The 14,075-nt window shown below is 40.8% G+C and overlaps 1 protein-coding gene across 3 annotated transcripts in view; it reads right to left on the bottom strand.

The window, feature by feature from the left end:
• vldlr (very low density lipoprotein receptor) overlaps positions 1 to 14,075 on the bottom strand; it is a 69,540-nt gene that overhangs the window by 3,716 nt on the left and 51,749 nt on the right. For 2 of the 3 annotated variants that reach the window (XM_084046940.1, XM_084046938.1), the window contains 3 exons: positions 6,842 to 6,892; positions 2,241 to 2,321; positions 1,523 to 1,692 (listed from right to left, as the gene is read on the bottom strand). In XM_084046940.1, the coding sequence (XP_083903066.1) occupies positions 1,523 to 1,692; positions 2,241 to 2,321; positions 6,842 to 6,892 (302 nt within the window). The remainder of the gene's footprint in view (positions 1 to 1,522; positions 1,693 to 2,240; positions 2,322 to 6,841; positions 6,893 to 14,075) is intronic. The other variant, XM_084046939.1, reaches the window with a different exon arrangement.

Consider the following 14,075-nt stretch of genomic DNA (forward strand, 5'->3'; position numbering starts at 1 on the left):
GATCCCCTCCCCCCTTACCTCAAATGTATGGAATTATTTACAAAGAGGATTTCAGAGCACATACTAACAGACTTTTTATTTTATCAGGTTTGTTGAAAATAATGGATTTAATTAAGCTACGAACATTATTAGTCGTGTACAAAGCAGGCAACAAAGGTTGCCAAAACAGTTACAGAAGTTATTTAATTTGAACTCCCAGGAAGAGGCCAACAGAAGAAGATGATTTTAAACATCTGTTTGCTCGAACAACATTAAAACAAAGGGGAAAAATGATCAAGTATGAATTGGATGGTTAATCTTCATTTTTTTTGGTCATTGATGTTGTTGTTGTTTTTTAGTTCAGCTGGAAGTTAGATGCCCCATTCTGTGTGTACTGTCTTCTCATCACATACAGCCATTTTGTCAACTGAACTGATAGCATAGCGGTTAGTCAGATGTGTCTGAAAGGTGAGAGGACGGGGTACGAATCCCGCTTGGGTTCCATAGAATCTTGGGGAAAATGATGAAGTGTTTTCTTTTTACTGTACTGGAGTATTAGTGCACTTTCACTTACTACTCCACAACGCCTGCAAAGGCAAATAGTGTACTTTTACTCCACTACTACAATTATTTGAAAACTTTAGTTACTCTGCAGATATAAATTGTTATATAATAAAACATACATATTAACCACTTTAGCCCTATGTTATACCACAGCCATTTGAAAATAGCCGATCTACAAGCTAGATCGGCTACTTTCAAACATTGTAGAACATTAGCTTTTGGTAAGTATATTTAAAAATAAGTAAATATAAAATAGAGTATTTTTATATTGTGGTATTGCTACTTTTACTTAAGTAAAATGTCTGTGCACTTCTTCCACCATGAAACACAGTTGTGTTTAACCCTCTAAGACCCAGCGATGCTTTTTGGCAACACTTAAATTTGATAAAGAAATGAGTTTAAATCATTTTTCTTTTCTGTTATTTTTTATTTTTCTCACCTCTAAATCCTCATTGGGTCCTATTGTTTAGTCTTACAATGCCATTGGCCAGGATATTTGCATATAAATACCCCCCACAGAGCCAGGAATCATCACAACTTGAAAATAATCTGGGTCTTAGAGGGTTAAAGAAATAATTGCTACTTTCAAAGCCCACTGAGTGCAATTTACCAAAATACTTCTTGACCCATACAATTATTTGTTTCACTTCTCAACAAGTTCAGCTTCAATTGCAGCCTCTGTTGACTGGAAGCAGCCCTGTCTCAAATAGACACAACATGCCTGTGTCTGGGCATTAGTTGCTCTCTACCGCCATCTAGTGGCACCACAGAGAAAAAAGCGGTACCGCAAAAGTAGGTGGTACCAGAGAGGCGCCAGAGGGGTGCCACCCCTGACACTCTGAAGGTACAACCACTGTAGGTTCTTGGTTTACCTGTGATCCTGCATTTGCTGTATGTGTTTACCTTGCTTATTGTTGTTAAATGGCTCTGGATGAAGAGCGTAGACAATGCTAAATGCCTACATTGGCAGTGGACTCACCGCTGGGTACGTGTGTCCGACACTGGAGCTGTGTCTGGTGATGTCGATGTTCAGGTCCTCTTCGTTGGTCTTCAGGTACACGGGGTTGTCAAAGTTCATGCTCTTCTGGTTCTTACTCTGCCAGTTCCTCCACATGAGGTAACCACCTGCTGCTGCCATGGCTAGCAGAACTAGACACACACACACACACACACACACACACACACACACACACACACACACACACACACACACACACACACACACACACACACACACACACACACACACACACACACACACACACAGTATAAAAATACTCTGTTGCAAGTAAAAGGCCTGTGTTCAAAATGTTACCCGAGTAAAAGTACAAAAGTATACTTAAAGTACCAAAAGAAAAAGTACTAAAATGTTTGAAAATAGCATATCTACAAGCTCACAGCTTTTAGATCGGCTATTTTCAAATAGCCTATGTATAAAATAGGGCTCAAGTGGTTAATAAATTGAGCCCCGTTTAAAACTGTGCGTTTACTAATGCTTAGTAATGTGTGAATAATGCTTTACAAATGATGAATTCATGATTAAGTATTTACCATGCATAATAGTGTATAATTATCTAAAATGGTTATCCTGACGTGAAAATATATTTACCATTTAGCCAACTTAAAAAATATATATTTTAAAGCATCTTTATCTATGATAATATCGGTTGTGTGTGTGTGCGCGCGCGTCTACTCACAGACAGGTAGTATTGCCCAGGCTGCAGCTGATCCTCTGGTTGTAGAGTCGACTTCATGGATTGCTGTGCTCATATTGGCTTCTGGAACACAACACCACAACACAACACGTGAAATCATTGTTTCTCATTCTATTGCCGTTAGCAAATATGTGTTCACATCACCGTTTTCATTCATCTGTTGTACAACATTCCCAGTCCAACCAGGGTTAGGAATCAAGCAGCACACAGATGCATCAATGCACACACACCATTCTTTGTAAGAATGGTGTGTGCATTGTTTTCAGCACTGATGTTGAGAGCAGCAGATAGCCTGGTAGAAAAATGGAGCGTGTACACAAAGTACACGTCACAACAAAACAGACTTTATACTCCGCCGAACGCCAGAAATGGCAGATCTACAAAAGCCCAAGTGAGCTTGGCTGCAGAAGAGCATTTCTGAACGCAGAACACATCGAACTTTGAGGCAGATAGGCTACAGCAGCAGAGGACCACACTGGGGGGACACCCCTGACAGCTAAGAACAGGAAACTGAGGCAACAATTTGCACAGGCATCAGAAGATTGGAAAAACATTGCATGGTCTGAGGAGTCTCGATGTCTGCTTTGACATTCGGATGGTACAGCAGGGTCAGAATTTGGCGTCTACAACACAAAAGAAGGGATCCATACTGCCTTGTATCACCGTTTCAGTTCACGTTCAAAGTCATTAAAAATTCTTCCCAATTCTGCTGGTCGGTTTTGAACTGTAGGAGGTCGTCCCTGACCGTGTCTGCATGCCTAAATTCATTGAATTGCTGTGATTTGCTGATTAGAAATTTGCGTGAATGTGCAGTTGGCCGGTGAGTGTATATCATAAACACTGCTTTCAGATGAAAATGCCACAATTTTGTCAACCACTGCATGTGACAAAGTCTAAATGAATGGAAGAAAGCCAGAGTTTAATACAGTACAAAGAGACAGGGCCAGGGCTTTGTTAAGTGCGTTGTTTCCGTGCCAGTCTATCAGCCACTGAGTGTGTGGTGGTCAATGCCAACTCACTGCTGGTGATGCCAGTCTCTCCTGCCACCCATACCTCTCCTGGCTATCAACAACTGCATCAATATTATGGCAGGTGGGGTAAGGGGGAGGACAGCTGACCTTGCGGTCCCGGGCACCTAGGCTTATTAGTATAGCCTGAGTTCGAGCCCCGTTCCTGACGATCTTTAATGCATGTCTCTCTATATATATAAATATATATATATAAATCTCTTTTAACCCCATTAAGACCTGGAACGCATCTGTGTCACTTTAGATTTCTTTGGCTATTCAAAAATAGCAGATATACAAGCTGTGCCGCGCTATGAGCTTGTATATCTGCTATTTTTGAAAACTTGAAAAACATTTTTTTTTTTAATTAAAAAAAAAATTAAGAATCGCCTCAGGTCTTAATGGGTTAAGAAAAATATGGCAGGAGGGGGGGGCATGCAACTCAAATAATAATTTTAATCATAGACGGGTATGTGTAATGTATAGGCAACTTTGTCACTCAACCCTTTAGACAGGAGTAATTTCATAAATATAAAAAGATAGCTGATCTACAAGCAATGATGCATTGAGAGCTTGTGCTATTTTTAGGGGGAAACAAAAAACAAAATAGGGACCACTGAAAATGCTTATTGAATGGATAGCTGCAGACAAGAAAACACGTCTCTAACGTGTGTCACGTGACATGTAGATGGATGGGCGTGGATTGAGATGTATTCAGCGCCGATCTACAAAAAGCGTTCAGAGGCAATAAAGTAAATAGTATGCATAAAATAACTATGAGATCCACAATCGATCAATCGATTGTGTTCCGGCTGGGATCAATGGATACTGTATTCTTTAAGTTCCAATGTATCTGTATTACAAACACAATGAAAACTCATTTTAAAATTACTTTTTTCTTTACACTTTCAAGTACACATTTTACTGTGTGGCCCACAATGCCCACAGGTTGAGAATCACAGAGTTAAAACTAATGTCTTCATGCTGTCTGCCAATGGCTAATAATTAAGGAACAGGAACAAAGTCCATTCTCGTGGGTGAATTAGTTAAAAGGATAACCTCTGCATTACACTGACTATCCCACACACTGCACAATGCAGAGGCATGCTCTACTAAGGCACTCGTTTGATTTCACCACCAGGTGTCTCCACTGCGCTGTGCATAGATGGTTTTATTGTCAATCAACAGCACATAAAATGCACAATTGAATGAAATGTCATTCCACTGGCTTACAAAATTCTGAAACTACTATAGAAATGTAATACTAAAATACTTAAAACGCCACTAATACAATCACAATCAGTTGATCATGAGACACAATCCATACAACTAATACAATATTAAATCTTGCACAGCAAGGAGTCCTCCTCAGCAAAAAGGATATATAGGATATTGCACATTCAGCAAGGGAATCAGTTGAAATGCAGTCCAACTGTTAAATATTTATAGTTCATCATAAGTGCATTCAGTCAAACTGCTGATAAACAGATACTGAAGCACAGTGACCGCCAGGTGTCCCCACTGTGCTGTGCATTTAGACAAACTGCTGATACGTCTCTGAGCCCGGTTCATTCAGTTTTTCCTCCACACCTACACATCACGCTGTACTTCTTACTGCAGTGTTTGTGTTAGGTGAGGTCTGAGCGCCACGCCTGGGCGGCAGGGGCTCAGGAGGTAGAGCGGACTACTGACAGGGCTGTCTCCATTACACATTTAAGTTGACGATTAAGTTGTCACTCAACTAATTGCGATTGACAATTTAATTGTGTGTTTGGCGTTGAACATTGGGAACATCTGAATAAAATTCAATTTCTGTTTGCCTTTTATGCTTCGTAATCAAAAATTGCACAGGGCAGATGACAAATAACTTGCATATATAAAAATAAATGATTAACATTTAATACTTTTATACATGTAAAAATAGCATAAATAGCTGATCTAGAAGCGTTGTATGCTTGTAGATCTGCTATTTCTTCTTTTTTTAATTTTTGAAAATGTGTGAAAAATGTTCAACATGGAAACGATTATGATGATTATGCAAAAATAATTGCGATTAGACGATTATGTTATAATTGTGACAGGCCTAACTACTGAATATAAATACACCATTTACCATGTTGATTGGTATCATGGTTCTGAGATTATAGGAAGATTCTGAAAATGATATAAGAGGTTCTGAAAATATCACTTAAAAAAAAAAAGGTTCTGAGAATGTCATAGAAAGGTTCAAAGAATTCAACTGGAAGTGATGGGAAGAAGAGCCACAGCATTCAGCAGTGTGGTACGGTACAGTACGTGGCTTAGAAACTCAATTGTGAGCGCAGTCAAAATATAATTAGACCCATCTCTCAAATTAAAAGTGACATTAATTGACTCAAAGCAATCAGCTGGTCATCTCTAGCATTTAAAATGCAATTACATACATCCACTACCGAGTGTAGCCTTGGACGTGCCAAGACCACCACCATCCCAGTAAGTGGCCCTGGGCTTATTTGTTTATAGCAATTACATACTCGTTCTGCTAATTATGATGTTCGATGATAAGCCACACGCAATACAAACATACAGAGAAGCAAAACTCTGTGTCACATCAAAAGGAAGCTTTCATGATATTGTTTTAGCCATAGCTCAGGCGCTTACCTCTTATCCTGTACCCTTTTGCTAAAAAACTGAAGGGTGTGTGTTCTAGACAGTACAATTGGCCCAAATCTACTGTATATGTCCAGTGGGAAGATACAGAGAATAAGGGATGTATTCAGATGCAGAGCAAATAGAAAAATCAAAGCTTATTCTATTGCCATCGTCTCGAAAACCATCAGCTAATGGACATGGCCGTGTTCACCAAATCACTGAAACTCATAAGTGACATTCTAGCAGGTTTCTAGCTGGAGGCAAGCCTGCAGGATGTAGACATAGGCTTTAGTACATCGTCGCTGTCGGGCTGTCTACATATTTCAATTTTCGATGTATTTTTTTTGTAAATTAATGCCCTACTTCATCGTGCAAGAGGGCCGCACAAAAGTAGTGACAATAGCAGATCAGCAATGATGTGAGAAGCGGTGTGAGGCTAACGTTGAGCAGATCATCAAGGACACTCACCACCCCAGCCACAATTCAATTCAATTCTGGAATGCAATAAATCGCACTGCACATTCAACACAAGCACAAAACAACATCATTCTAACAATTTCGTGAGCATGACGGTAAAGAAAAAAACAGCATGGTTTCAAGTAGCAATGTGAGACTAATTCATACGCTGTAGTACAGTGGGTACAAACACAGCAGGTGATGCTAGCAAGCAGGTCAAGCATTCCTCTTCAGGCTGTTATCTCTGCGGCACAGTCAATACTGGCACAGCAGGGGGTTATGGCACAAAGCATTCAGACAGACTCATCAAAATCAAAATAATAAAAACTCCCAAAAATCACATCAAATCAGTTACTCTACTCTGGGCCCTGTTAGCGCTCTGCATTTGAACTACTAAGCCCGATTTATAATTAGTCGTACAGCGGTTTCTCAGGCCAAAAAATAGCTGATCTACAAGCTCACAACACGTCACACTGTGGCTGGTTTTACCTGCGGAAGGCAGAGAGTTCCCATCATCCTTTGTGGAAATGGTAGATGGGTCTGTTGTACACAAAGAGTCATGGTCATGCCGTTTAACATAAAAAAAACGAACAAATGTACAAAAACAAATGAATGCACAAAGAAAATACATTGAATTGAAAACAAAATGAATCAAAGTAGATTAACTTCAGATGATACAAGCTGACCTACATAAATAAAAACGGCACACACACGCACATAGGCCCGTCTTTATAACGAGGTGATTGATCCCAAGAGACAAAAGCTACACAGAGTTAAACAAAATAAAATGGAAACTATTTATAGCAACTCATTCTAATGGAGAGAGGGGGGAGTAAGCGAAACCAAGTTAGCTTCATTCCAACCAGACAGGAAGACCAAACAACTCATTATCTATAATGTGGAGGAGACAGTATCACATCTACAGTATCTAATATTCTATAAGACTAAAAGAAAAGTTTTAAAGACATCTCTGCTTCATTTAGACCATAATGTAAAGTTCCAGGTTTGAGGGCTCATTTGTCCATAATTATGGACAAATGACATAATTATGGACAAATGAGACAAATGAGACAAGGGAGTGGGCAGTCAACACATTCTCTGACTGGGGTAGAGCCTGGCCTGGGTCTGCCTTCCCTATTATCCATCTCAATGGAGGGATTCAAACCCACAGACAAATTACGGATGGACAGACAGACAGGCAGAGACCAATGTAACCTCATGTCATGGTCAGTAAAAATGTAATCATGCGGATCTGGGGATCAACATTGGGCGCTCCATTGTGAATCTTGATCTTCATCTAACCAGCCAGTGACGTTGGTTATCTATGACATCTGACCAAATTTGGAGCCTCACTGACTGTTAAAAATGTTTTATATTAAGTATAAAACATGTTTTATACACAACACTGTATATAGTTGAGATACTGTGGCCTACTGGCTGATCAGTCCAGCGGTTTGCAAGATTAACGCCGGATACATGGCTGGACAGACAGACAGACCCTCTTATAATGAATTTTATGTATAATGCACTTTACATTTGTGAAAATCTCAAAGTGCTACAATAGGCAATTGCATAAAAAAAAGAATCACACCATTATAGACGCCGGGCTAGACTCCTGCAGAGCCACGGCGTAGAAACGCGTCAAAATGAGAGTCTCGAGCAATACATTTCTGTCCCTGCTTCTATTTAAATTAGCAGCGACTGAAACAAAAGGTTTATCCTCTCAGGGATCTATCAAGGGTTATTTATGTTAATGAACCCACGTCTATACGACGAAGGGTTGAGGCGGGGGATTAAGAAAAAACAACCTCTTAAACGCTTTTCCAGCTCACGGTTATTTAACTTGTACCAAAGCACTCCCTAATCAGCCTTTACGGGGCGTAGAATGAACCCCTAGGTAGTCGTTGAGGGGTTTGTAGTGAATAAACAGACAGTGTGTGAAACCACAGCGCTAACAGGATTAGCTCTGCTAAAAGAAACACTACGGCTCCTATTGGGGACAGTAGTGACAGCTGTAAAATGGGACAAATGTGTTAGCGAGCCATGGGGGGGTTTTCAGAGAGCGGTGCTGGCTTGTTTTTGTTTTTTGGCACAAAACCTGTTGTGGAAGAAATAGATATTTTTTTCCTTTTACTTAAGACGACTTCACCCATTTTCAACAATCTTCATCTATAATATGGTACCATCTTTGTCTATCCCGTCTGTGTCTCAGAGAAGGGCTGTGTACAGTTCAGAAACCTACCTACCAGTGACATCATCGATGCGGAATCCAAGCTATTAGAAACGGCAGGCTTTCCATTTATGGGAAGTTAGCATGATATAATGGAAGCAATTGTTCTTGCGTAAACATTTTTTTTAATCTTGTTTGAAGAAATCACACCCTGTGTGAAGGTAGTGGCGCCTTTGATACATTATGTCATCGATATGTGTTTATAATGTGTTTATAGCCATGTGTCACGTGAAGCTTGACCAATCACTTTGTTGACGGGTCTGACCAATCAGAACGTTGACGGGTCTGACCAATCAGAACGTTGATGGTGAACACGTACGAAGTCAGGTATAGAGCAGGATCTCTATACCTAAAGGTATCTATACCTAAAGGTATAGAGCGGCTAGCGCCGCTAAAAAACAAAACGTAAGCCTAATGATGATGTCACTGGTAGGCGGGTTTCTGAAGTGTCCAGTGTACTCCTACAGTATGAGACACAGAGCGAAGAAAATGGTACCATTTTATCATGAGCATTAGTGAGAACCAATTATATGAAGATAGATTGAAAATGGGTGACGTCGTTCTTTTAAGTAAAAGTAGCAATACCAGCATATACTCTTTTACAAAATACTATTTTACAAGTAAAAGGTCTGGGTTCAAAATTGTACTTAAGTAAAAGATCAAAAAGTATTAGCATCAAAATATACTACGTAAGTACCAAAGTAAAAGTACACAAACTTCTCTCTCTCGTCACAGTGACACACACACATGATTGATACACACAGGGCACAAAAGTGTGCACACAAACATATTGGTTGCATATCGTTGCCGTCAGTCAGAAACCTTGTTACTCCATATTTTGACTTCATGTTTTTCGTAAAGCGTTCGCACAAACGTAACAAAAACAGCAGATCTACAAGCAAGATCTACAACGCATCACATCGCTAAAATGGTTACGCTTGTCTGTGTTTTTATGAATCTTGAACCAATGTAAAGTATTAACAAGAGCTTGTGACTAAACAATAACTACAGTATGTTGGATTCCATTGGAACACAGGTCATAGCCCCCGCCCGCCCCCCCCCCCCCCCCCCCCCCCCCCCATTTCCTGAAAATAACAATTTTGGACATAGGTTTCCTCCCGACAGCGATGATATATAGAAGACACACAAAACATACGGAAACCATCCAAGCTCACATACACACCAAAGCCTGAAAGGACCCACAAACCTCAAAGGGTTCATACATTCACACACCCAAACCACCCACACACCACACACACACACACACACACACACACACACACACACACACACACACACACACACACACACACACACACACACACACACACACACACACACACACACACACACACACACACACACACACACACACACACACACACACACACACACACACACACACACACACACACACACACACACACACACACACACACAGTGAGTGTGGGAGGTACATTCAGTCATTATGTCAGAAGTGAAAGCCTACACAGTAAAGTCCTCGGTGTTAATTTAACTCAGAAGTGTGTACAAATGGACCCTTTATGGGTCTATTTGTACATGGACCCCTTATGGGTCTATTTGTACGCACTTCCGAGTTAAATTAATACTGAGGATTTTACTGTGTAGAGGCTGTTACTGAGACAGACGCACACACCACGCACTCCTGCCTCTCTCCATCGGATGAGAGGATATAACGTTGTGTATTGTGGCTTTACACTGTATGTGTTCTGCTAGCTAACAGAACACCAACATTAAAATAACACAATGAATTGTCCTTACTGTTTTCTACGAGGTGGCTCTGCGGAGTCTAGCCCGTCTATAAGGGGGTCTGTCTGTCCGTGTAGCTTAATAATCAGATTGAATAATGAAAGTACAACAAGTATCTCTAAACTGTGTCTGTAACCGAATGCACACACACTGTTTCTACATAGAGGTGGAAATTACAGCTCTCTGTGATGACCTGGGACTTTAAACTGCCACCCACAGCATTTACTTCCTCCAATAAGTCAGGGGGTCCCCAAATTAGTGTGGGGGGGTCCCCAGATGATTAGCTTAATTGTTGTTTTGTCGACATGACCATTGTTTTCCCACTCAACAGTAAACAAACCAACGTACAGTATAAGTGTAAACATATGTGCATATTTCTGAAGTTACAATTGAATGACTTTTAAGGCCTTTTTAATACCAAATTGGCCAAATTGTCAAATATTACATTACGAAAGAGGCAAATATTGTAAAACTAGCCGTTCGGCTATTTTCACAATATTTATCTGTGGAGGGGGGGGGGGGGGGGGGGGGGGTCACAGCCTGAAAAGTTTGGGAACCCTTGCTGTAGATAACTGTAGCCCAGAGTTTCCAAGTGTCGCATATAAGAAGGTGCAGATCTACAAGCTCATAGCGCACTATGAGCTTGTAGATCTGCCATTTTTGAATAGCCAAATATATCTAAAAGAGACACAGATGCATTCCTGGTCTCAATGCGTTAATTGAAGTTATGCAGTATTACTTTTACACAATGTTTCAATGTGGTATGACATGAACACAATGTTTAAATGTCTTCACTCAAATGTTAAATAACACAATATTAAATGTATTCTGTGACTGATATGGTCTAAATGTATTCTGTGACTGATATGCGGTTTTGAGTCATGATGACACAGAATAGCTCCTACTCCCACAGCAAATAACCAAAACATCTCTGAGCAGATGGTATATTTTCAGATTAAATGTCATGCTTCTTTTTTTTCTCCTCCAACAGTGTGTCTTGTCTGCAGACTGCACAGTAAATCCTCAGTGTTGATCTAGCAATTTGTAACTACACTGAGTGAATATTTGGAATACGGCTGCAACTATCGATTTATTTTCTTAGCGATTATCTTTGACTTCTAGTACTACCTGTACTGCTAATAATCATGTTAAGGTATTCAATCTCTACGCTTAATAGATTAAATCTATTAGTTCCGATAACTGTTGCACCCCTAAATTGGAACCAAGGGTTAGGGTTGGTTCCAATTGCAGGCTACACCAGGGGTCTTCAACAGGGGGTCCGGGACCCCTAGGGGGTCCTCAGAGCTACTACAGGGGGGCCGCCAAATCTGAGTGATACGATTTGTTTTTTTTACATTAACCACTTCAACCCTAGCGTCCTTTTTCTGAGGAGAACTTTAGCCAAAAATAGCAGATCTATAAGTTCACAAGCTTGTAGATCGTCTATTTTTGGCAAAGAGGTAGGCCTATAGACAAATCCACAGACGCGCTGCCTGTACGGAATCATAGCTGCTGTGTTGCGGTGCAGAGCGGTGTGACAGTTAAAAAAAAAAAGAAGTTTAATCTGAAACACATTTCATACAATATAGAGGGGGGGACCCCCTCTATATTGTATGCTTCATCCCTCTCTCAGCTAGGAGGTCCTTGGGCTGAAAAACGTTGAAGACCCCTGGGCTACACTATCCAAGTAAAAATGTCTTACATGTGCAAATATGGGCACTTGGTGAAATAAAGGATTCTGGAAGACAAACCAAGTGCTGCAGTCCACACAGAGGAGAGGAGAGAGTTGTTACAGCACAGTTGCCAGGGAGATTTACAGGACAGAAGGAACACACACACACACACACACACACGCGCACGCGCACACACACACACACACACACCCACACACACGTAATACTATACTTGTGTGGACCACAACATTTCAGAATGGCAGTTTTATGAATGGCATATTTAACATTTTGCCCTTTTTAACACTAACCTTAAAGTCGAAAATAGACGATCTACAGCTTGTAGATTAGCCATTTTCTGTGCACGACACAATCACGCAACCAAGTAAAAATCAAACATCAACCCTAGTCCAACTCTTTTCCTTAATTGTAAGCCAACTCAAAGAAATAAAACAAAATCTTGTGTGAGTACCAGGACAATTGTCCTCACAATGTATATCTGAAATTCTACTATACTTATGGGGACATTTGGCCCCCACAAGTATAGTAATACACAAACACACACACACACACACACACACACACACAAAGCTGACAGGACAACAAAGCAGGGTGAGAGGCAGGGGGCAGCAGAGAGACAGTAGGGGCTGAAGGGGTTGAGAAGACAGGATCATACATAGTGACACAGCTTCTATTCAGCTGTCACACTGCTAACGTCAGACAGACAGGACGCTTTGTGGCTGAGGCAAGAGAAAGAAGAGGGTTTTTTGGTCGCCGGGACAGGGGAAGGAGCTTCACCCAGCAGATGGCTGCTCAGATCACGCTCATGGATAGCACACAAACGCACTCAATGTGATGCTGTGGGCACGCATAATCACGCAAACACACACTGTACTCAGGAATATAGGTTGTCCGATATGGATTTTTCAAGGCTGATCCTGATATTTTGGGCAAACAGGGAGGCTGACAGGTCGATATCAACCCATTTTATGCTCTCTCCCTAAAAGATTCAGAATAATATTATATTTTGAAAAAAACTAAATAATAAAATTCCCTGTCGACATCCTTAGCAGCTGATTCCGATAAAAATGCAAATATTGGCCCAATATCAACTATCACTACATGAATAAAGGACACACACACACACACACACACACACACACACACACACACACACACACACACACACACACACACACACACACACACAGAAACTCTTTTCAACATCAAATCCAGTTTAACCCATTAGAACAAGACTCAATTACTTCTATGTTCTGCTGGGTTCCACATGACAAGGCCAGCTTTCTTCTCCATTTAGTTTGTTTAAAAATCAAGCACAGTTCAATCCAGAGATTCAGCAGAGCAGCTCGACAGGACTGCATCACTTTTGGAGTTAAATGCATGCAACGAGCGCTTGAAGCGGGCATTAAACTGAGCAACAAGACCACATCGACAGTTTAACCTTTTCATATTGTTGCTGTCGAATTCCCCACACCTGCCATTTGATTAGTTAGTCCACGTTTCACAGTCAGTTTGCACTCTTCAGACATTCTCCACAGCCGTTTACCACTGCACAAGGACAAGTGGTACGATACCCCTGATATGCCCATATATGGGCATACCCATATATGGACGTATACTGATAACATCAGGGATCTCCAAATATGAGCATAAAGGGACAAGGACACACAGATAGAGATCTCCATATATGGGCACAAAAGGGACACAGGTAGATTGACAGATACAGAGATCTCCATATATTGGCACAATGGGTCCTCTGACAACAGGTATGATGGGTATTGCATAACAGGGTGGGGCATGCATTTCCTATTTGCAGCGTTCAAAACTTGCATCGTTCCCGAGTCGGGCACTGTTCTAGTCACACAAAAAGTAGCAAAAATAGCTGATCTACAAACCCCCGAGTCGCAACATTGTGTAATTGTATAAATACAATTTTTTACATTTCTTTTTAAAGTTAAAGTGGTTGAGTGTGTCTGTGGGTTTTTTCCCCATTTCGTGTTAATAGCTTTGGACATACAAGGCGTCTGCCCGA

This window comes from Gymnoscopelus microlampas (genome assembly GCF_963454915.1).
Source record: "Gymnoscopelus microlampas genome assembly, chromosome: 21".
In the NCBI taxonomy this organism is placed as follows: Eukaryota; Metazoa; Chordata; class Actinopteri; order Myctophiformes; family Myctophidae; genus Gymnoscopelus; species Gymnoscopelus microlampas.